Below are 25,448 nucleotides of genomic sequence, written 5' to 3'. Positions count from 1 at the left end.
GGAGAATTAGTTCTATCTTCACAATCTCCCCCTGTGATTCTACTGGGAGATGTGCATGATGAAATCTCCCAGATTTATATGCCTAGTGTCCCCAATGAATCATTTCACGTATCCATTGTATACCTCTAAAGATCTTCTAGCTAAAGGTGCATACAATATTGCACTTTCTAAGAAACTAAAATAGTTGGAAATAAGAGGAAAATAGAAAAGAAAGAGCAAAACCAATGATTGGTAGTATAAGAATTGAAAAAAAATACTTCTACCCAGATATATATTTTATAAGGTTTATTGGAAAGGGTAGACAATCATTCCTATAAGTAACCTGACCACATGGTCCCTAGCCTGCATGTCTTTTCCTCCTTCCCTCTCACCTGCCTGCTCTGATCCCAACCTCTTCCTTCTTACTTCTCTTCTCGTTTCTCCCCCTCTCAAGCCCCAAAACCTTGACTTTTATTGATGTACAGTACATAGAAGGATGCAAAACTGGCACAACTATGTTATCTCAGGATTGTTTGATGGGCAGGTGAAGCTATTCAGGAAGGGTAGGGGATGAACTTCCTTGACATAGTAAGGTACATTGACAAAAAGTCAATCAGGGGGAAATCCCCTTTGGCATAAGAGTTTACATTCAAAATAAATGTGTTCAACTCCCTTCAGTTTGATTCACTACTCCTAAAATTCATTCTGGATCTTCTGATTCCATGTAGGCTTCTTTGAAGCACATTCTCCAAACAGTCCATTTTCTTGAATCAAGGAGTTAGTGAGCTTCTTTTCCTGAAATTTCTCTCAAAATACTTTAAATCTTGGATTTTACAAAAATTATACATGACAATTACCCTGGGCTCCAACCTGGTTCTACAAATGGGCAAAATGACAAGAGTCTTGCATCCAGAGCCAGCAAAGGACCTTTGTAATCTTTTTCTGAGCAGTTTCTTTTTGCTTCCTCCCCCCTTACTATCTGTGGCTAAGAGTTCTAGAAGACTTAGCTACTGTTTTAGTTGTGCCCAGGCCTACTGCTGCAGTGGAACCTATCCTGGCCAGCTTTGTTCCACCTCCATCCTGGTGCACTTGATCCTTCATGCTGGCCTTCTAAATTGTTTTGGGCTGAAAAATTACTACACATTGCCTTTTTGTGGGTTATACTGCTCCAGAATTTTTCTTGAGCTATTTTATCATTGTTTTTTAGAGAGTAATTTCATAGAAATCAGATGGGTCCCTATACCTTCTCTCCCATTTTGACTCTACCTTTTGTTCAAGTATTTGAAAGGCTGTAATATAAAAGGCATGTCCCATTTCTTTTTGTCCAAAGCAAGTAGAAGTAGAACAGTGTGTAGAAGTTTTTAGTGGGGCTGTGGGAAGAAAATTTAAATTTGATAGTAGGGGAGAAAACATTCCTACCAATTAGATTCATAGAAAAGAAATAAGAAAGAGCTGCATAGTAAGATGGCACATTCTCCTTTACTAGACATGAGTCAGAGACAGAGGCTAGAAGACCAGTTCTCAGGCATATTAGAATGTGATTTCTTTTTGGTTAGCAAGTGAACTAGGTGTCCACTGGAAATTCATTCCAAATCTAAAATTATATGACTTTGATATATGCCAGACATAAAGGACTCTGTTATGAATATATAGATAAAAAATTACTTAAAGCCTTCAAGGGACTCTTAAATTCCCACCAGAAGGAAAGTTAACTTAGGATAACAGGATAACATTTTGATATTCCAGTAAAATTCTCTTTCTCAATGGTTAATCCCCCTAAAATATATATTTAACCAATATGGAGACCCCTTCAAAGGCAAACACACTTTATGGCTCCTACATAATCAATTAAATCCAAGTGGAAAGCATTCATTGCTGAAACTATTTTCTTATATTAACCCTGATTATCATTCTCTATAATTTTCACACTTTTTTCCCTATTTCTGCCTTTTGGAATCAACCAGAATATATCTTTAACCACCTCCATTTGAAATGTATTAAAAAACCTTAAGCCTGTTGTTATATTCTAGCCAAGTTCTATTTTCTGAAGGTTATACATTCATAGAAACTTGACACCATCATGTGTAGCACAGTCTCTAATCCACTCAGCATCTCAACATTATTTCCTTAAAATGTGTTGTAACATATCATTGGCCAATCTAAAAGGTCAGATAAAGAACTGGGCTGAATATTTCAGAGATATGATCAGAGCAAAAAACAATAGTCTCTTCATTGAATTCCTTAACACTGAATACTTCTCTTGAAGCATTCAAAAAAGGAGTTACCTTTTTTATTCTTGTTAGGCTATATTTAATATTCCTGAAAAATTATACAATCCTTACAAAGGAAAGAAAAGCTTTAGCACAAATATAAATTATAAATTATAAAATTATATATATAACATATATAAAATTATAAAACACCTTTTGCTGAATCCATCAATAATATGATTAAATAACATCATTTTTCCTACTTTTGAATTATTCTTAAATCAATATTATAATTCCAACTTGATTATAGAGATAATTCATTGCATATATTGCTATAGTATGTTTCTATAAGTACTATATTCAAAATTTTCTATCAATAATCATTTAATCAGATAGTTTTCTATTATTCTTTTGTTTCATTCTTCCTTGACTTAGTTATTAAAATAATATTTGTCTTATAATAGCAGTTTGGCAGAAACTTTTGCCTCCTATTGAGTAAATGTTATGATTATTCATGCTCAGTCTACCTAATGAGTAAAAGTATTGTCATGATAGAAAATTTGAGAGAGAGAAATTTCAAGCAAAATCAACTTATTAGCAAGGCAAACGGTTGTAAATAAACCAGGTTCAAAGCCTCTCAAGAACCAAGAATGTCAACTGAAGGTTTACAGACATTTTTGTGATCACTAAAGAGGTACATCAGAGGTTACAAAGATTTAGGTAACAAGGAAGCTATCAGTTATGATTGCTTAAGGATTGGATGAGGTTAAAATTAAGAGAATAAGGAATTGGAAAATTCACACAGTTCCTGAGAAGTAAAAATGCCTTCTTTTGGATTGGGTAGGCTATTACAAAAATCCATGATTAATGGAACATTCATCAACATCAATATATAATTTTGGCATCATGAAATAATCTGTAAATTTCCATGAGACAGTTTGGCTACAGAATAGGAAACTTTAACTCACATAGAATAAGGAACCTAGACTCTAACACAAAAAATAGGGAAATTTAAATGATAACTACAAGTCTAAATAGGGAACGATAGCCTCAGCATCTCAGAATAACATAAACAGAACACAGGAATATAATTTAATATAAGAATATAGCTCACAAAATTGGGAACAAGATGGTGGTTAGCAATATTATATTCAGTATGAATTAAATTCAAATTTATTACAATCCCCTCTGATTCTTGGGAGGTATGTGTCTCGTGAATCATTAATTAATAATAGATAATAAATAATGATAATAAATAACCATTAATTAATAATAATGAATAGATAATAGACATGAATATATGTTTCCTTTATTGATAATCAACACAATGAATCACTATAGAATTCCTCAAACAGATTGCTAGCAGTGAAAGGCTAACTATACAGAAGCAGAAAAGCCAAGACACAATGAATGTTTGTTACAATTCTCTTAACTGATTGAAGAACAAAATTCTCTAAAAGCATGATTGTTCTTGGGATATATAAAATGATTCCCTTTGGTTATCATTATGGGGAGCAGGTGGTGATAAGGAGGATCACCTATCAATCAGGCTTATCTTGTTGGGCATGATGAAAAACCCAGCATCCATGGGGATCCAATAGTCTATCCCATTATAAAGATTACCTGCCACAAGAAATTCTTTCCAATACTCTTGAGAAGGGTGGGTAGGGGAGGAAAAAGTCTGCTAATGTCTTACAGTACCTTGAGGTTTATGGAGTGAATTCCATAATTATGCCCATTTTACAGAAAGTAATACAAGTAAAATAGTAAAATACGTTTCTGCAGATAAAGTGTTTAAAATTTTAAGGCCTAAATTAACTCGAAGGCATAGTTTTCAGCATAAATATAACAGATAACTTGATAAATTCTATAAGGAAATTTCCAAGAGACTCGCTTTGTATGTAATTTTAGCTCCTCAGACTCCACTACTTACAAATTTTCACAATGTGCATTCAGCAGAGTTGAAAAGGTCTTATGATGTCATCTAAGTAGAAAGTCTCATGAGACCTGACAGATAAATATAGGCTATTTTTTTTTATTTTAAAGCAAAATATACTTCCTTAAAATTTACCAGTTTAATAATTCAGTTCACTCTAACTGCATGCTATTTTCAGTTTGGTCACAAGATGTCGCCAGAGGACAGTCATTCTAATAGCATTCAGCTTTAGAAAGGAGAAGTTGCTCTTTAACAGCCAAACTTCACTGGACAAGAAAAAATGTTCAGTTTTGAAACACTTAGCGGTTACAATATTAAGGAGCTGCTCTTTTTAGGTTCTTGTGTTCTGCTCAGGGCAGGATATTTGTTTCTCAGTCATATACTGAACTATATAATAAAGAATAAATCTTCATCCCAGTGAGTTTCTGAGTATTTATATTGCTTTAAAACAGGAAATGAGAGGCAATAGTGGCAGCACCTGACTCGGAGTAGCATAAGATGGAAGCATAAACCAAGTGTTTGCCAGCAGGGCCTGTCTTGGATATTTTTTTTCATTTTTTTTTTATTTTTATTTGGTCAATTTCAAACATTATTCCTTGGTTACAAAAACCATATTCTATTCCACCCTCCCCTCCCCCATGCCCCCTCCCATAGCCGATGCACAATTGCAGTGGGTTTTACATGTGTCTTGATCAAATTCTATTTCCATGTTGTTGATGTTTGCATTAGGATGATCATTTAGGTCTACATCCCCAGTCATATCCCTGTCTTGGATTTTTTAAAGGCAGAATAGAAGCATTAGATGGGGATTCAAATGGAAGAAAAATACTCTTGTCTCTAAGAGGCAGTGATAAGTGAAATAATTTCAATAGCTTCCCTTGCAAAGGAATATATTGTGGAATAAGTTGTGGTGGTCTCACCTCTAGATTTATAAGAATAGCAAATTTTAACAATCCTACCTCTAAGGCTGGAGTAGCCCATAGTCAGAGATTGTGGGAATGGCTGGGCTGTGACCTGGGGACCTTTTAAAGACAGAGATCTCAACAAAAACAATGAGTGGTGCTTTTGTCAAGATTGGGTGCCTAAAGCAAAAGATACAATGCTGTATATGCCTCACTTCACCTCCTCTTAAAGGAGTGAATCATGGGGATGGGGGTCTAGGAGAGACAACAGGCAATAAAACTAGAATCAGAACAATGGAACAAGGAATCTAGAATCATAAATTCAATTCTAACCCATCTTTTCAAATTAACTTTCAAATTCTTGAACAGACTTTCATTTCCTTTAACTTTCTGCTCCTTCTCATCTCATCCTTTCTTTTTCTTGCTTTCTTCCTTAGTCCTTTTTTCTGATCAAATTCCAGACCATCTATCTTTAGGTATAAGTTCTGCTATATCAAAAAAATGGGCAGCACTTAAACACCCAATAATTTTTCTTGAAACTTTACTATGTTTAAACTATAAAACAACAAACCTTATAGAACTTCATTAATATTTCCCTTTTTAGACAAAAAAAGAGTTTTTCAATTTTTAAAAGATTGAATATCATTTTCCCCTTTTAGTTATCAATTACAGTAAAAAAATTACATTTTACTCATAAGTTTAGTCTTTATTTAAATCTTTTCTGCAAGAAATCCAATTAGAGATTAAACCAGCACCTGGAATGGACCAACTAGGAAGAAAACTTTCCTTTTTCTCTTATTTCCCTTTTCTTTTCTCTGCCTCTCTGAATTGGCCAGAAAGTCAGGGGGAGAGCAAAAGAGAGACAGACAGACAGATAGACAGACAGACAGACACAGAGACAGACAGACAGAGACAGAGAGAGACAAAGACAGAGACAGAGACAGAGACAGAGAGAAAGACAGACAGACAGAGACAGAGAGAAAGACAGAGAGAGAGACAGAGACAGAGAGGAGAGAGAGAGAGAGAATTAGAGACAGAGAGAGAGAGAGTTGTTCTTTCTGAAGGCTTTAAAATTTTCTCAGAAAAGTTTCAGCCAATCAGGCCACTAGAAAAAGTTAGTTTGATTTCTACAAACAACTTGCTAAGACAGGTACATAAAACCAAAAATCAGACACATAGGACCAATAAGTCAGTCACATATGACAAAAAGTCAGTAGCTCTTTAAATTGCAACAGATCCCCAGTTATTAGATATATAAGAACCTATTTCTTTTATTTCCCTTTTTTTAAAGAATATTTTCCCATTGTTACATGATTCAAGATCCTCCCCTCCCAGAGCAGATGATCAGTTCCACTGGGTTATACATGTATCATTGTTCAAAAACCATTTCCATGTTATTCATATTTGCAGTAGAGCAATCCTTTAACATCCAAACCTTAATCAAATCCATATCAAACTATGATATTATGAGTTTAATAATCAATATGAACTGAATTTGGATTTCACAGTATGATTCTTCTTTTTAGTCTTTTGGCCTCCAGAAATTGGTCAGGAAAGGGAGAGGAATGTCAGAGAAGGGGGAGGAGGAAGAGAATGGTTGGTTGGAAGGTGGAAGAGAGTGAGGATAGGATAGGTACTAGGGAGGGAGAAGCTGTTAAAGGTAAAAGAGAAAATGAGTAGGGCAAGGCAAAGATTGGGTGCCCCAAGAGCAGGGATGGGTAGGTTGAGGGTCAGATGATAAGGAAGGGTAGAGAGGTGGGTTGGGAGGGGTGGGAGGTGAGAGGGAACTGATGGGGAGGAGCTGAAGGGGTCAAGAACTGGTTTAGGTCAGGAGGAAGAGAAGGAGCTTCCTCCCAGGCAAGGTGGGAAGATGACAGGGTATCTTTCTTGCTAGATTTAACTAGTGGTTTAGGAGAAAGAACTGAAGGAGTTAAGCCAGAATGGTCTGAATCTAAAGTAGAATAGTCTCCTGGTTGGAGGGCAATGAGGTCAGTTTGTCAGGGTTTTCAGAGTCAATCAAGCTATTTTCATTGGGTTTTGTTGAATTTTCAACCATATTTGCACACAATACCTAGTAGGCATATTCTTTAGAATTCTTATGGCTAATAGCCAGTTTTAGTCCTTTCAAAACTTTAAAACCAAAAGAACCAAGCCTTGGCCAGCTAAAGGATTTTACTGTCCATGCTTTGCACAAATTCTTTGCTTCCTTCTTTGACATACCATGTTCTTTAAGAAAATTAGGATCACCCCAAGAATTCAATAGTTTATGCAGGAGTGAACTTAAAGGAATGTTTCCTGATTTCTTCTTACTTGTTGCAATATTTCCCATAGTGTCTAGTCTTTTGACCTGAAATTCTGAGGAAAATTTTCTAGCCTTACTGTCCTGATCTGCCTATTGGAACTGTTCTGACTATTGCTGAATGGGCAACTCAAATAATGAAAGGATCCTAAAACATAATATTTGAGATTTACTTACTTTAGTTTTATTGTAGAAAGTTACTATACTAGAGTAGGATTAAATTTAAAAAAAAACAATCCTAGGCACTTGTAATTGTTGCAGGGCAATAGTGCCAATAATAAATACATATAATAATAATAATTATCATTATTGAAAAAAGATTATCTTGATGTTTGAAATAATGAAGCATTGAATTATTATGTTAGATTAATATTGCATTGAATTAATTTGGCTTAATCTGGTTTTGCTCAATTTTGTTCATTTGAATTTTTAATTTAATTCCATTTAATTAAATATTAATCTTAATTATTAATATTTATTTTAAATTAGATTCAATTCAGTTTGGTGTATTCAATTATATTTTTTTTTAATTTTAAAAATGTACAATTTACTTCTTGCCTGTGGATGGTGCTACACCTGAGTGTACTGGTTGCTGTGTACCTTTAGCCACAACTGGGAGCAGAGAGCCTCAACTCCTTACTGGAAAGTCAAAGTCCAGCATGTGGCACGGGAGATCCCCCGTGTGAGCTGGCACTTCAGTCCCCACCCTCACAGCCAGGAGCATGGAAGCCCCCCTGGGTTAGGGTTAGGAAGCCAAGCAGGGGTTGGGATGGATAACATGGGTGGGGGCCAGGGGCCCCTGCTCTGGGTGCCCTCGTGGTTCTGCAGGGGACCTGCCACCATGGATAGCCTCACCACAAGGTGGCGAGCCAGGGGGTGGAAACTGGTAGAGACCTGTCTCACCAGGTGGTCCTGCTCACTGTGCAGCAGTAAGGTGCTGGGCCAGGGCTGGCTATTCTATTCGGCTGTTCTCAGTTGCTACTCAGCTCGGAGCTGGTTTGGGGGGGGGGGGGGGGTTGTAATTTCACTCATCCTGGCAGCAAGCTGGGCAAGGCTCTCCGAGAATGCAGGGACAGGCAAAGTGATGGCATCAGGGAAAAGAAACAAAACAGCTTTGTAGCACAAAACAATGACATGGCCATGAGAGTATCTGCCCTTTTGACTACTTAAAACTGCTCTGCAAACTTAGAGAGAAGTGAGAGTTCTGAACTCCGGACTTGTGGATGCCTTCTGTTAAAGTTAAAATAAAAGCTCCTGGTTCTTAGTTTCCATAGAGTTTATTAATATTTGCTTGAATAGAGAAAGCAGATAGATAGAGATCTAAGCCTATTGTAATCTTGCCATGTGGTTCTCCACATGGCCATCTCTCTCAGCCACAGCCCTCCACCACGGCTGTCCAAGGGAATAGAGAAGGCACCCTCCACTCCCTCTTTTATCCTTTGTTTTGTCCCGGCCCTGTAACCTTTAGTTCCTGGTCATGTCCCTAGGAACGCAGTGCAGGGGTGCAGGTCAAATGACCCCCAGGAGTGAGGGGGTTCCCTTTACACATCCCCTAGTCTTTCTTCTAGAAGACTAGGTGGTGTGGTGAGAGAGTGCTGGGTCTGGAGTCAGGAAAAATTACCTTCCAGAATTCAAATCCAGTCTTAACTTCAGATACTCACTAGCTGTGTGACACTGAATAAGTCATTTAGTCCTGTTTGCCTCAATTTCCTCATCTGTAAAATGAGCTGGAAAAGAAAATGGCAAGCCATTCTAGTACTTTTGCCCTAAAACAAACAAACAAAATGGGGTCACCAAGAGTTAGACATGAATGAACAATAACAAAAGTCTTTCTCTTACATTTCAATTCTTCCTAAATACCCTGATTCTTAGAAAATATGAAGTAGGAGGTCTAATAGACTTTCCAGTCCTTGTAAGTTGAGGCACCAAAACTGCCTTTCTTACCATTTTCTTTATATTAGTCAAGGATTATCTTTCTCATCACCTAAGTTTCCCAAACTCAGTCATTGTTGATGCCTCACCACCACAAACCCCAAGCCAATCGGTTGTCACATCCTATTGTTTCTAGGTCCTCGCTTGCCTCTCTCTCACTTTTACTCACATGGTGCCTACTCTTATCCAGGGCTTCATTTCCATTTGCCTAGACTACTGTAATAGCCTTCTCATTAGTCTCCCTATTTCAAGTTGCATAACTAAGCTATTCCACATGGAATTTGTCAAAGTGATAGTGGTAAAGAACAAATCTGACCATGTCACTATGCTGCTAAAGACGCTTCAGTTAGTAGCTACGCATTGCCTTTAGGGAAAAAATGAAAACATCTCTATTTGACATTTAAAATACTAGAGAATATGAAAAGAGGAGAAAGGGAAAGAGACAGAGTCAGAGAAACAGAGTCAGAGAGACAGAGAGAATAAGTGGAGGTAGACAGACAGGCAGACAGACAGACAGACAGATAGATAGATAGATAGATAGATAGATAGATAGATAGATAGATAGATAGATAGATAGATAGTTGGGTGGATGGATGGATGGATGGATGGATGGATGGATACAAACAGACAGACAGACAGACAGACAGATAGATGGATAGATAGATAGATAGATAGATAGATAGATAGATAGATAGATAGTTGGGTAGATGGATGGATGGATGGATGGATGGATGGATGGATGGATGGATGGATACAGATAGATAGATAGATAGATAGATAGATAGATAGATAGATAGATAGATAGTTGGGTAGATACATGGATGGATGGATGGATGGATGGATGGATGGATGGATACAGACAGATAGATAGATAGATAGATAGATAGATAGATAGATAGATAGATAGATAGATAGATAAAGCTTATAAGCCTGGGAATCATTTGCCTAGGTTTATTCTGTCCTTCTCCAACTGAACTGTACATTACTCCTCTTCATTCTACTTTTCAACCAAACTAACCTAAATATGCCCTTTATATATAGCTTTCCATGTCCCACTCTTGTGCCTTTATATAGGTTCTTCTCCATGATTAGAATCTACTTCTTCAAGTCTACCTCTTGGAATTTCAACCATACTTCACAAGCTATATGCCCCATGTAGTCTGTGGCCTGTCCACAACTGCTAATGCTATCCTAAAATCAATGTGGGCATGTACATATATGTATATTTATATAAATATAATAAGCAGTGTAAATATATATACAAATGAGAATATATTTATATAATCTGTATGCAAATACAAATAGGTTTGTATATTCTGCATACATGTGTATATATACAGATGTGTATATATTTACATATATTAGCTCAAAAGTAGTTAAATGTTTTATCTAGCATTTATGTGCATATATTATTGTACTCAATATAATTTATTGCCATCTTTGAGGACGGCAACTTTTTTTCTTTTGTCTTCTGATCTCCAGGGGTTAACAGTTTTTGGCATATAGTAAGCCCTTAATAAATGCTTGATCAGCAAATAGTTAATAAATTTATGTCCCATATTTTTTCTTTGGCAATTGAGGTCAGAAGTATTGAACAGGTTATCTGTGATATCTGATTTTTGTCACCTATTTTATTAGGAAATCATGAAATGAAAAAGCTAGAAAATACAAATGATGAGTGCTAAGGTTTTAAACTAGGATTAAAGTGTTTACACTATATTCCTCCTTTAAGACTTTTGAAGAGCTTCTAGAAGTGTGCAGTCACAGACTGATTTAAACCTAGTGTACTCCCCCAGTCAGGGTCCCAAACTGTGAATGCAGTTTGGGAGTGGGAAAAAGTTGCCCCACGTAGGAAACTACTCAAAGCTTAAGGTATTCTTTGGGTTCATATTATAATCAATGACCTCCTGATAAACAGTAAAATGTACATTTGTCCAAAAGTCTTTGTCACTGTCAAGAAGTAGATTTGGTACAAAATTCAGCCTGAAAAGGGATTCCCTGGATGATGAAGTTCTCTGGCTATTTTGGTCATAAATGACATTGTGTCAATTGAATCATGTCCGATTTCCTTGCAAGGTCTCCTGGAGAGACCTTTATTAACTCAAAGGAATTTGCCCTTTCTATTACTAGAGATAGCAAGTGGAGGAAGAATGTTTAGAACTCATATTTTCATATTTCAACATTAACTAAAATAGAGCTTTCCCCAAAATGTATATACATAGGATAGATGGTGCAGTTACATAATGAACTGGAAAAGGAGGAAGAGAACAATCTGGACTACTCTTGAGATCTAGAATATGTAAACCAATCTTCCCATGAAAGCAAAGATCCATCTTTTCTATGCCAAGATTTTACCAAGAATCACAGTAAGATATGGAGCAGCACTGTCTACAAAGATTTAAAAATAAGTGTCATGCAGGTAGCAATGCAAGGGTACAGGGTGGGTGTGAACAGACTTCAACATATAACCAACAAGGTATTCTAAAGAGGAGCATAAATGAAGGACATTATCAAAGAATCTAATAACAGAAAGAGAAGATAGGCAAGTCATGTCCAAATGAGACAGATGACAAGATGGACAAAGAGAATGTTCCATTGGTGCCCCTTACCATTTGGGGATAAAGTAAGACCTCCAGCACATTGAGTGGGATCCCTATAGAGATCTTTCAGGAGAACATGGAAAAGAGTCACATAGGATGATCAGCCATGGGTGGGTTGCAATACTCATCATCGTGGGGGGAGGAAATCCTGAGTAAATGATATCAAAGATTTAAGTATTTGAATATAGCAAAATCCAGTAGTGAATTTCTTTTATCCAAAAACAATGATATAGACTTCTCATATTATGATAGTATACTAAAGGCTTAGAATCCATAGTGATTTACAGCATTTTTGTCATATGACTATGGTTTTAATTTCTTCATCTGAGAACTGCCTGTTCATTTCCTTTGACCATTTATCAATTGAGAAATACTTCATAGCCTTACAAATTTGTCAATTCTTTATATATTTAAGAAACAAGGCTTTGTCAGAGACACCTGCCAAAATTTGTTTTTCCAATTTGTGCTTTCCCTTCTAATCTTGATTGCATTGATATTATTTCTACAAAACCTTTTTAATGTAATCAAAATGATCAATTTCATTTTTTGTAATGTTCTCTATGTCTTGTTTGATCATAAATTCTTATTTTATCCATAAGTCTGGCAGGTAAACTTTTCCATGTTCCCCTAATTTTGTTTATCATGTCACCCTTTATTTCTATATCAAGGATCTATTTTGACTTTATCCTGGTGTATGGTGTGAGATGCTGATCCATGCCTAATCTCTGCCATACTGCCTTCCAGTTTTCCCAGAAGTTTTTGTCAAATAGATCTTCCTGCAAAACTTGTATCTTTGGATCTATCAAACACTAGATTACTAAAGTAATTTAATACTGTGTTGATTTCCTAATCTATTCCATTGATCCACCATTCTATTTCTTAGCCAGTATTGGATTGTTTTGATAATTACTGCTTTAAAATACAGTTTGATATATGGTACAGCCATGCTTTCTTCCTTCATTTTTTCATTAGTTACCTTGATATTCTTGACTTTTTGTTCTTCCAAATGAACTTTGATGTTATTTTTTCTAGTTCTATGGAATAATTTTTTGATAGTGTTATTGGTATGGCACCAAATTGGTAAATTAATATAGGCAGGATTGTCATTTTCACTAAGTTGGCTTGGCCTGTACATGAGCAATTAATGTTTTTCCAATTGTTTAGGTCTGACTGTATTTACGGTGAAAAGTGTTTTTTTTTTTAAATAACCCTTATTTTCCATCTTAGAATTAATACTGTATATCAGTGCTAAGGCAGAAGAGTGGTAAAGGCTAAGCAACGAGGGTCAAGTGACTTGCCACGGTCACATAGCTAGGAAGTGTCTGAGGCCAAATTTGAACCCAGGACCTACCATTTCTAGGCCTGACTCTCAATCCACTAAGCTACCCAGCTGCTCCCTGAAAAGTGTTTTATAATAGTCTTCATACAGTTGCTGACTTTGTTTTGGTAGTTATACCCCCAGGCATTTTTATATCATCTAGAGTTATATTGAATGGAACTTCCTTTATTGTCTCCTGCTGTTGGATTTTATTGGTCATAAATAAAAGTGTTGATGATTTATATTGGTTTATTTTGTATTCTGAGACTTTGCTAAAACTGTGATTTTTTTTCCATGGTTACATGATTCATGTTTTCTCTCTCCCCTTATCTTTTCCCCTCCTGTATTTGACAAGTAATTCCACTGATTTTATATATAGATAAAATTACCCGAACTCATTTCCATATTTTTCATATCTGTAAAAGAGTAATCCTTTAAAACCAAACCCACAAATCATATATACATATAAACAAGTGACAAATTACATGTTTTCTTCTCGATTTCTACTCTCACAGATCTTTCCCTAAATGTGGATAGCATTCTTTCTCATAAATCCCACAGAATTGTCCTGGATTATTGCATTGTTATTAGTAAAAGCTATTTCTATTAGTATTTTTTGTTCTCTAGTTTTTGATACTCTATGATTCTCTAATTATAAAATCATATAATCTACAAAGTGATAACTTTGTTTCTTCATTTTCTATTCTAATTCTTTTAATTTGTTTTTCTGCTCTTACTGATATAGTGAGCATTTCTAGTACAATATTAAATAAGAGTAGTGATACTGAACATCCTTGCTTTACACCTGATCTTATTGGGAAGGGTTTTAGTTTCTTTTTTTTATCACCATTACATATAATGCTTACTGGTGGTTCTAATAGATGCCATTTATCACTTTAAGGAAGGTTCCACTTTTCCAGTGTTTTTATAAGGAATGGGTGTTACTTTGTGTCAAGTGATTTTTCTGCATCTACTCTAATAGTTATGTGGTTTCATTATTGATATGGACAATTATATTGATGGTTTTCCTAATACTGAACCATTCCTGCATCCATGATATAAAACCTGCCTGAACATGGTGTGTGATTCTTGGGATATAATGTTGTAATCACTTTGATAATATTTTATTTAAAGTTTTTGCTTCAATATTCACTAGAGAGATTGATCTATAGTTTTTCTTCTCTGTTTTAGCTCTTCTTGGTTTAAGTGTCAATACCACATTTGTGTCATATGAAGAGTTTGGAAAGATTCTCTCTTACCCTATTTTTCCAAATAGTTTATGTAGTATTGTAGTTAGTTCTTCCTTAAATGCTTGGTAGAATTCACTTGTGAATTCATCTACCCTGAGACCTTTTTCCTAGGGAGTTCATTGATGGTTTGTTTAAATTCTTTTTCTGTGACAGGGTTATTTAAATATTCTTTTTCCTCTTTTATTAATCTGAATAGTTTACATTTTTATGATTATTCATCTATTTCACTTAAATTATCAAATTTATTGGCATATAGTTTTGTAAAATAACTTCCAATAATTGCTTAAATTTCTTCTTCATTGGTTGTGATTTTGCCTTTTTTCATTTTTTTATACTGGTAATTGGATTTTCCTTTTTTTAATCAAGTTAATCCATGGTTTATCTGCTTTATTTATTTCTTCATAAAACCAACTTCTTGTCTTATTTATTAGTTCAATGATTTTCTAACTTTCTATTTTATTAATCTCCCCCTTGATTTTTAGGATTTCCAATTAGAGTTTGTCAATTTCTAATTTTCTAAATTTTTTTCTAGTTATTGTTTTTAGTCGCATGCTCAATTCATTGATCTGTTTTTTCACAATTTTTTTGATGTAAGCATTTATAAATATAAATTTCTCCCCAAGTACCACTTTGGCTACATCCCACAAGTTTTGATATGTTGACTCCTCATTGTCATTTTCTTTAATGAATTGTTGATGGTTTCTTATTTGTTCTTGGACACAATTGTGCATTAGGAAAAGATTATTTAGTTTCCAACTAATTTTTAGTGTTTCTGCTACCCTTTGTTGAATGTAATTTTCTCTGCATTATATTTTGAAAAACTTTTCTCTATTTGAATGGGAGGTTTTGTGCTCTACCAAGTGGTCAGATGCTGCTGACAACATAATGTGCCATGTGCTGCTGAAAAAAAAAAAAACATGCATTCATTTCAATTCTAATTCGGTTTTCTCCAGAGATCTACTGTATCTAATTTTTCCAAAGTTCTACTTACCTCCTTAACATCTTTCTTATTAATTTTTCTTTGATTTATCTACTTCTGAGAGGGGAATGTTGAGTTCCCCAGCTAGTAACATTTTACTATCTATATCCTCCTATAAATCATGTAACTTTTCCTTTAGGAATCTGAATGCTATGCCATTTGGTGCATATATGTTTAATATTAATATTATTTCATTGTCTATGGTGCTTTTTATCATGATGTAATTTCCTTCCTTGTTTCTTTTGATTAGATTTTTTTTTACTTTTACTTTGTCTGAGATAATGATTGCTACCCTTGCTTTTTTTTTTTTACTTTAGCTGAGGGATAGTAGATTCTCTTCCAGCCTCCTACTTCTACTCTTGTGTGGGTCTCTTTGTTTTAAATGTGTTTCTTATAGGCAGCACATTGTGGGATTCTATTCTTTAATCCATTCCACTATCCTTTTCCATTTTATGAATGAATTCTCTTCATTCACATTCACAGTTATGATGACTAATTATGTGTTTCCTTCCATCTCAGTTTCCTGTTTATTCTTCTCTTGCTCTCCTTTTAACCTTTCCTTGTTTATAGATTTTTTAGATGACTGTCTCCCCCAGTTCACCTTCCTTTTTATCCATCTCCCTCTCCCTTATCCTTTCTACCCTCCTACTTCCCTAAAGGGTAAAGTAGATTTCTAAAATTGAGTGTGGCTGTTTTTCCCATTTTGATCTAATTCTTATGAGTAAGGTGCATTCATAATCACCACTTCCCCAACCATCTTCTCCTCCACTGTATTTGCCATTTATTTGCACTTAAGAGAAGTCTTTTACCTTTTCTTATCTCTCCTTTTCTTTACTCTCCTTATGTTCCTCTTTCCCATTCCTTTTTTAATATCAGTCCATCTTATTTACTTGCCTTCCTTCTTTATATATATATATATATATATATATATGTATATATTATATATATATATGTATGTATATGTATATATATACATATTTCTTTCTATTGTGCTAATAGTGATAAAGCTCTTAAGTACTTTAGGTATCTTGCATACTTTAAGAACCTTATCTTTCTCAAATATCATAGATATCTTAATCATTCAATTATCACCTTCCCAGGAATGAATGTATTCAGCTCAACCTTAAATTTTGAGTTTACCTTTTTATGCTTCTCTTTAGTGTTGAATTTGCTCATCAAATTTTCTTTTCAGCTCTGGTTTTTTGGATCAGAAAAGTCTGAAATTCTTCTATTTCATTTAATATCAACTTTCCCCTGAAAGATTATGCTGAGTGTTGATAGGTATAGAATTCTAGGTTGTTATTCTAAATCCTTTGCCTTTTAGGATGTCATATTACATGCCTTCTGGCCCTTTAATGTAGAAACTGCTAGATCCTCTACAATTCTGACTATGGCTCCTCAATATTTTAAGTGTGTCCTTCTGGCAGTTTGTCACATTTTTTCATTCATCTGGAAGTTCTAAAATTTGGCTACAATAATCCTGGGGGGGTTTTATTTTGGAGTCTCTAGGTAATTGTTATATCCTCTTAATTCTCATTTTCCTCTCTTGTTTGAGGATATCAGGGCAATTTTCCCTGATGATTTCTTATAATATGGTTTCCAGGCTATTATTTTATCCTAGCTTTCAGGTATTCCAATGATTCTTAGATTATCTCTCCTGGATCCATTTTCCAAGTCAATCATTTTTGCAGTGAGTATTTTAGATTTTCTTCTATTTTGTTTTTCATTTTTCAAAAAATTTGGCTTATTGTTACTAATGTCTTATGGTTTTTTAGTTTCTATTTGTCCAATTCTAATGTTTCTGAAGTTATTTTCTTCCTTGAGTTTTTGTTTCCTTTTCCATTTGACCTATCCTACTCTTTTAAAGAGTTGTTTTCTTCAGTGTTTTTTTTGTTTGTTTTTGTTTGTGTTACTTCTATTTCCATTTTGTCCTTTCGTTATTTAAGGATTTGTTTTCTTTAAGGCATTTTTGTGTCTCACTTTCCTTATTTTTGAGGGAGCTGATATCTTCAGTAGATTTTCCCCCAGGTATTAAATTTTTCTGTCAATTTTTGATCTTTTTTTTTTAACTTCAATTTCTCCCAGGAGTTCTTTTGAAGCCTAATACCCTTTTATATTTTCCTTTGAGGTTTCACATGTTTCTTTTTTGGCATTTTGTCCTCCTCTGAAATTTGTTTTTTGGACTTCCCTGTCACTAAAATAACTTTCCAAGGTCAGGGGTGGGTTGTTTTTTGTTTCTGTCTTTTGCCCATTTTTCTAGTTGTTTTTCCCACTCTGTTACCTAATCTATATGTTGATGTTCTTCTCTGTTCCTGGATTAAAAGGTACACTGCTCTAAGCTTACAGAGTACTCTTCTCTGGTACTGGGAGTAGGACTGGCAACTCTTATTCCTCATGGTACATCTTTCAAGGAGCTGGCCCTGATGGCTGTCTTTGGGAAGGTTTGCAGCAGTTTTGTCCAGCTATATTCAGCACCCTGTGCTACCAGTTCCCCTGTTGTTTCATAGGTTGGACTGGTCCCTGCTCTGCTGTTTCCCTTCCTCTTCCAATTACCAAAGGCTGGGAAGGTCCCCTACTTTGGACTATACCACCTCATGCTCTCTGCTGCCACAGGGGAGTGAATAGGTTACTCTGATTCCAGTTCCCTGGTGTGGAGTTTCCATCCTTCTCTGCCTTCTATATCTATGTGGAATAGCTTGGGCTAGATTCCTACCATTCTGCAACTTCATTACCTCTGGTTGAGTTGCAGCATATGGAGCTGCTCCAAGTTCTGCCAGCTCCATAGTTGCTGTGCTGCCTAAGCTGCTCTCTTTTCTTACCACCAGTGAGATGTATTACTCCAGCTTTCCTTTGTTTTGAAGTGATTTGTTTTCTGTGTGTGTGTGTGTGTGTATGCATGTGCACAGGGATTAGGAGAACAGAATATCCTTTACTCTGCCAACTTACCCCCCAGAATCCATCCCACTCTATCTCATGACTCTATACATCTTTGTTTTCCTGGATTCTTTGAATTCTCTTATCTCCACCTTGAGTTCCCTAGATTCCTTCAAATCTAAGCTAAAAACTCATGTTCTTTATGAAATCCTTTTGGATCCCTATTAAAGTTGGCATCTTCCTCCCATAAATATCTTTTTATATTGTATGTATATTTTGTTCTTATGTAGTTTTTGCATATTGCCCCTTCTTCATTGCCTTGTTAGCTCTGAAGGTAGACTAGATTTTTTTGGCCTTTCTTTGTATCCTGTGTTCTCAGCATTGTAAACCTTAAAATTTCTTAGATTTATGAATGTTGGAATTTTCCCCCATATGGGAAATTTCATACTTGAAAATTACTTACTGATAGTAAGAACTCTGTTGGAATATGAAACTCCTTGGTATGGGAGGATCCTTCTCCTCCCTACTAAAGACTACTTTAGGACAGAAACCTTTTGCTAAACAATGGAAAGGGCTTTGACCTATGCTTACGCATAGAACAGGAAGTTCTTTGAGTCATGATTGATTTTAGAATTGATACAATAGAGATACTTGGAATGACAGAATTAGGTCTTGGAGACTTCAATCTCCACCCTACTCAGGGTAACAGGATTTAGGAAGGGCTGCAGCAAAGCTCAAGATTTAATTATTTGAGAATATGACCTTCAACAGACATATGCAAAGGGGACAGACCTCTGGGTGGTCCTGGGTTAAGCTAGAGCCACCATTGGCACAGGGGAGAGATTGACAGTGATTGATAGATGTGAGAACTGAGGGGAGGGAACTTAGATTTTTCCTTAAAGATAGAGGGTCTGAGGACTCAGGGGATTCATGCTCTCTGAAGATTGTCTTGGAGATGGCTTTCTCTGAAGGAGGCTGGAGGTGGAGGCCCTGAGACTGTTTCTCCATTTTGGTCATGTGAGTGATAGGGACTGATCTCTTCTCTTTGCCTCAGCTATGTAAGGGCTTGGACCTTTGGCCCAGCCTAAGCAGAGGGAATATTTAAACCCTATTCCCTTCTCTCCCCTTTCTCTTTCTCTTTCTCTTTCTCTCTCTCTCTCTCTCTCTCTCTCTCTCTCTCTCTCTCTCTCTCTCTCTCTCTCTCTCTCTCTTTATAATACCTTTCTTCCTCCTGTTTGTAATTAAAAACTCCATAAAAGGTTGACTGCTGACTTGAGTTTTCATTTAGGAATTACATAGCTGAATTCCTTGGCGACCTTAAATTAATATATATCAGTCTTTTAAAGTGATTTCCATATCAGAGCATGGTACCTTGATTTATGCATACTCATCACAATACTGCATTCCTTATAATCAGCCTGTTTGGGGTTCAATTAGACTCTGCGTTCTGGGCAGAGCATCACATGAATGTTATCAGAATTGAGCTATAGGCTTTCCCTGTGAGACCTGGCCAGATTAAGTGGTGAAGTCTGAATGGGAGATTGGGGTAATTTAAATAGCTGTGGGGGCAAATAAAAGGCACTTAAGTAAAATGAAAAATGAAAAAAAAAAAACCTTTACTAGTAAGGTTAAAAAAATATAAATCCCAAATTGACATCCTCAGTCAGTCAACAAGGATTTAATAAACACTTGCTCTATGCTACACATTATACTAAGCACTACAGATATAAACAAAAAACATGATCCTTGTCCTCAGCAATCTGTATATTCTATGGGCCAAAGTTAAAAACCTACTAGCAGAGCAGCTAAGTAACTAAGTGGATTCCATGGCATCTGCCATTTCCCAGCTGTGTGACCCTAGGCAAATCACCTAACCCCAAATGTCTAGCCCTTGCCAATCTTCTGCCTTGGAACCAATATTTAGTATGGATTCTAAAATAGAAAGTAAGGGGTTACAAATTTAAAAAAGCTACTAGCTTCAGTAGGCTATTTATTAGAGAGTGGGCTGCCTTTAGCCTTGCCTTCTCCATTCTTCTGTCAAGGGTACCCACAGTTTCTATCTTGTGTAGTTCTAAATTGGCTAGATAAACTTACTAGAATTTCCCCTTGGTTTTATTGGTTACTGCTTGATCCACTGTCCTTTTACATGTTTGCTGGGGCACTTTTCTTTTTAACTATTAAAAGCTGTATTGATATTTACCAATTTCATAAACACAGCACTTATTTCTCTATATATCCTCTTCACAACCAAAAATCTATTGTATTTTTTTAATTAAGCAAAACCAAATGAAAAAATGATGATGAAAGCATATGTAGCATTCTGTACTCACAGTTTTCCACTCGTCTACCAAGAGAAAGTGTCTTATATGTTCTTTTGGACTAATATAAACCATTAGTGTTAGTCTGCTGCCTTTTTAGTATTTTTGCTAAGAAATTTCTTAGGGTTACTGGTTCAGTTTTAACATCTTATATTACTTTCTTTACAAGGTGTCCAATCATTTTGAAAAGCAATTTAGAATTATGTTAAGAAAGTGTCTAAAATGTCCATCTAATTTGACCCAGAGATCTCACTGCTAAATAAATAACCCTGAAGTCAATGAGAAAAGGGTTCCTAGTAATACTAATATTAATATAACTACTACTAATAAGAAATACCTTAGGTATTACAAAGTGCTTTACATATTTTTTTGCTCTCCACAACAACCCAGTGAAATAACTGCTATCATTCTCATTTTATAGATGCAAAAACTGAGGTGTAAAGTTAAATGACTTGCTCATCTAACTACCATATGAACACTTGACTATACCATCTGAGTTATTTAGCCTAGAGAAGATTAAAAAAAAATGCTGTTTTGAAATGTTTGAAGTACTGCACTGTGAAAGAAGGATTAAATTTCTTCTTGGCCATAGAAAAATAGGAGCAATAGGTAGAAATGACAGAAAGGAAGATTTGAGCTTGGTGGGGTGTTTTTTAACTTCTTTAAAATCAGAGGAATTCCAAAAGGAATGACCTGTTTCATAAACTCCCACTCTAGAGACAATGTGACTACATATAAGTTACTCTGCATAGAAAAGTCTTATTCAGGAGTTTGCCATTGATAGTTTCTAAGATCCCTAGTTCTACCACTAAGATTCTGAGGCAATTTCTTTTACTGCATGTAATATGATTCCCAGTCCAGTGCTTTTTCTATAACATTAAAACAGCAGAAGCAGCAGCAGTGGTAAATCATACCCCAAAAAATGAAAGGTAAATGAAAGCAAAGAAGGAATTTTTGTTACTAGTTTGACAGCATTAACTTACATTTTTTATTGAAAAAATCTATATAACAGTCTGTAATAATCATGGATCTATAGTAAAAAGGGATTTAAAAGACTATTTAGTCTCTAAACTCCTCAGGTTATAGATGGAAACAAAACAAAACAAAACTGGGTCACAGAGAGGTTGTGACTTGCCCAGTGTCAAAGAGGTAATGCCAGAAATATCTGCATTCAGATCTTCTAACACCACTGCTTTTCTCCAATGTAATATGCATCAAGATTATGTCTTTACTATAACTAGAATATTGTTTAAAGAATATAAAATATATAGTTAGCTAATTACATGTTATTTTAGTAACTTTCTTGAACAGTTTAAAAAATATATTGTACTTCAGTCCCTATTTCTGCACCCAAACACTAGCTGCACTAATACATGTAATTCAGTCATCAGATGGCAGCCAGTATGTATTACAGGAAGAAAGTATTAAGACAGAATTTTTCTCCCTCAAAACACTGAAATACATAGGAGATAATAAACTCTGCCATCTTTACTTTCCAATTCAGACAATTCTTTACCATAAGTGGGCCATTCTGCAGATCTCTCCCACTTCTGAGAACTGAGTAGCTCTGCCTCCTAATCAGCTCAACACCCCAAAGTCATTGGGATCCTGGAAGGAGATTTAATGCCTGCCCCTCCTCCCAAAGTTATAGCAGCTTCAGGGCCTAGAGAAGACTTCAGGTTGGATAGGAGAAGGGGAGATAAGATCCTGCTGTGTGCCACTGGGGAGCTGAATTTGAATAAGACAAGAACTGTCTGTATTCTTTTTAAAAACTGACAAGACTTTTGTAATGCATTCTCCACGTTATTACATATAATTTGCATTTACAAAACACTTTGAAGTTTGCAAAACACCTAATATGTTTTATCTGACTTCATTTCATTTGATACTCACAATAATCCTGTGAGGTAGGTACTATCATTTATCCTTGTTTTACAGATAAGGAAAATAAGGCTGAGAGAAAATAAGTGAATTGCTCAGTCCACAGCTATTAAGTGTCTGAGGCAAAGATCTTTTCTCCAAATCAATGTTCTATACAGTGCTACACAATTCCACTGATAATCTTGTATGAAGTCTCTAACATCTGATGAGGGATGAATTACTCTAGTTTTTCATAGTAAATACATTCAGGTTTTCTTTTAATTAGAATTTTCTGAGCATTCTAAGGATTCAGTTACTACTGTTTTCCACATGCATTGCTTATATGTAACTTTTCAATATTAAAAAGTTTTTAATAATGTCTCAGGAATCATTATGGTATGAATCATCTGATGTTCATTGTTTCCCTTTGTGGCTAAGGGATTTTCACTGTCCAAAAGCTTCTCACCAATATGACAAAGAATTTGCTGTGGCTAAAAGATTTCCCACAGTTACTATACTCAATGAGTTTCATTCAAGCATGAATTCTCTGATGATAAATAAGAGATTTCCTGTGGGTGAAGGCTTTCCCACATTCAGTACATTCAAAGGGTTTCTCTCCAGTATGTATTCTTTGATGTTCAGTAAGGTTTCCTCTCTGGCTAAAAGCTTTCCCACAATGGTTACACTTATAGGGTTTCTTTCCAGTATGAATTCTCATATGTAATGTAAGGTAAGAGTTGTCACTGAAGGCTTTTCCACATTCATTACATTCAAATGGTTTTTCTCCACTATGAAGTCTCTGATGGTAAATGAAGGATTTCCTGTGGGTGAAGGCTCTCCCACACGTATTACATTCAAAGGGTTTCTCTCCAGCATGGATTCTTTGATGTTCAGTAAGACTGCTCCTGTGACTAAAAGCTTTCCCACATTCATTACATTCAAATGGTTTCTCTCCAGCATGCATTCTCTGGTGTTCTGTAAGGCTTCCTCTCTGTCGGAATGCTTTTCCACATTCATTACATTCAAAGGGCTTCTCTGCCGTATGAATACTCTGATGTGCTGTGAGGTGTCCTCTTTGCCTAAAAGCTTTCCCACATTCATTACATTCAAAGGGTTTTTCCCCAGTATGGATTTTCTGATGCTGAGTAAGGTATTTCCTTTGGCTGAAAGCTTTTCCACATTCATTACATTCAAAGGATTTATCTCCAGCATGAATTCGCTGATGTTCAGTAAGGTAACCCTTCCGACTAAAGAATTTCCCACATTCTTTGCATTCAAAAGATTTCTCTCCAGCATGAATTCTCTGATGTTCTGTAAGGTAACCCTTCCGACTAAAGAATTTCCCACATTCTTTACATTCAAAAGGTTTCTCTCCAGCATGCCTTCTCTGGTGTTCAATAAGTCTTTCTTCCTGGCTGAACATTGCTCCACATTCAGTGCATTCAAATGGTTTCTCCCCAGTATGAATTTTCTGATGTTGGGCTAGACGAGCATTTTTAATGAAGGTTTTCCCACATTCATTACACTGAAAGGGTTTCTCTCCAGTGTGAATTCTCTGGTGCTCCGTAAGACTTCCTTTGTGGCTAAAGGCTTTTCCACATTCATTACACTGAAAAGGTTTCTCTCCAGTATGAATTCTCTGATGTTCAGGAAGGTATGCCCTTCTACTAAAGGTTTTCCCACATTCATTACATTCAAAGGGTTTCTCTCCAGTATGAATTCGCTGATGTTCAATAAGGTTTCCCCGCTGGCTAAAGGTTTTCCCACATTCATTACAAAGATATGGTTTCTCTGAAGAATGAGTGCTCTGATGTGTAGTAAGATGACCTCGGTGGCTAAAGGCTTTCCCACATTCGTTACATTCAAAAGGTTTCTCTCTAGTATGAATTCTTTGATGTTCAGTAAGGTTTCCTCTCTGACTGAAGGCTTTCCCACATTCATTACATTTAAAGGGTTTCTCTCCAGTATGAATTCTGTGATGATAAATAAGAGATGTCCTGTGGCTAAAAGCTTTCCCACATTCATTACATGCAAAGGGTTTTTCTCCAGTATGAATTCTCTGGTGTTCAGCAAGGTGTCCTCTATGACTAAAGGCTTTTCCACATTCTTTACATTCAAAAGGTTTCTCACCAGTATGAATTCTCTGATGTTCAGTAAGGTGACCTCTCTGACTAAAAGTTTTCCCACATTCCTTACATTCAAAGGGTCTCTCTCTAGTATGAATTCTTTGATGAGATGTGAGATTTCCTCTCTGGATAAAGGCTTTTCCACATTCATCACATTTATGGGGCTTCTGTCCAGTATGAATTCGCTGATGTTCAATAAGATATCTCCTTTGGCCAAAGACTTTCCCACATTCGTGACATATATATGATTTGTCTCCAGAATTTGTTATACGAAACTGAATAAGATCTGAGTGGTAACTGAAGGGTTTCCTGTATTTATTGTACTTAGAAAGCTTCTTTCCTACAGATATTCGATTGTATTTAAGGAGGCTTTTTCCTGTGGTTACTCTCTGTTGTGGAACAAAGACTGACCCTGGGCTGAAACTTCTCACCAATGTATCATAGTCACTAGATACTTTTCTTAGAGTGTGTGTTACTTGTCTGTATTGTTTTTCCTGATTGTTCTCCTGCCTTTCTAATTTGACATTATATTCTAAATTTTCTCTCATCTTGGAATCCCAGGTGATTTCTTTTCTAAGTCCTTCTGTAGATATTCCTGTACATCTAGTCTGCTTTGGAGATGAATATTCAATTTCATCCTTAGTTTCCAGGCTAAAAGAATCTGAAAGAAATTTTAAAAAAATTATGTCAATTATGTCATTCACTATTATTTGTTCTGGAAGGAAACCATTTCATAAAAAAATTCTAAAATCTATTTCCTCTGTTAAGAAGATGATGATCCACCTAGAAAAGGGAATTAGGTGGAGTCAACTCTCATCTCACAAGAAAATATCTCAGACCATATAGCAAAAGAAATTCTGAATGA

At 35.7% G+C, this 25,448-nt stretch overlaps 1 protein-coding gene across 3 annotated transcripts in view; it reads right to left on the bottom strand.

Annotated features, from left to right (window-relative positions):
• Positions 1-21,561: 21,561 nt before the first annotated feature.
• LOC100031025 (zinc finger protein 665-like) overlaps positions 21,562-25,448 on the bottom strand; it is a 49,650-nt gene continuing 45,763 nt past the window's right edge. For all 3 annotated transcript variants that reach the window (XM_007492747.3, XM_007492745.3, XM_007492746.2), the window contains exon 6: positions 21,562-25,244. In XM_007492747.3, the coding sequence (XP_007492809.2) occupies positions 22,990-25,244 (2,255 nt within the window). In that variant the 3' untranslated portion in view covers positions 21,562-22,989. The remainder of the gene's footprint in view (positions 25,245-25,448) is intronic.

The sequence above is a fragment of the Monodelphis domestica genome, chromosome 4, assembly GCF_027887165.1.
Source record: "Monodelphis domestica isolate mMonDom1 chromosome 4, mMonDom1.pri, whole genome shotgun sequence".
Taxonomy (NCBI): domain Eukaryota; kingdom Metazoa; phylum Chordata; class Mammalia; order Didelphimorphia; family Didelphidae; genus Monodelphis; species Monodelphis domestica.
This window is presented reverse-complemented; position numbering and strand designations above follow the sequence as displayed.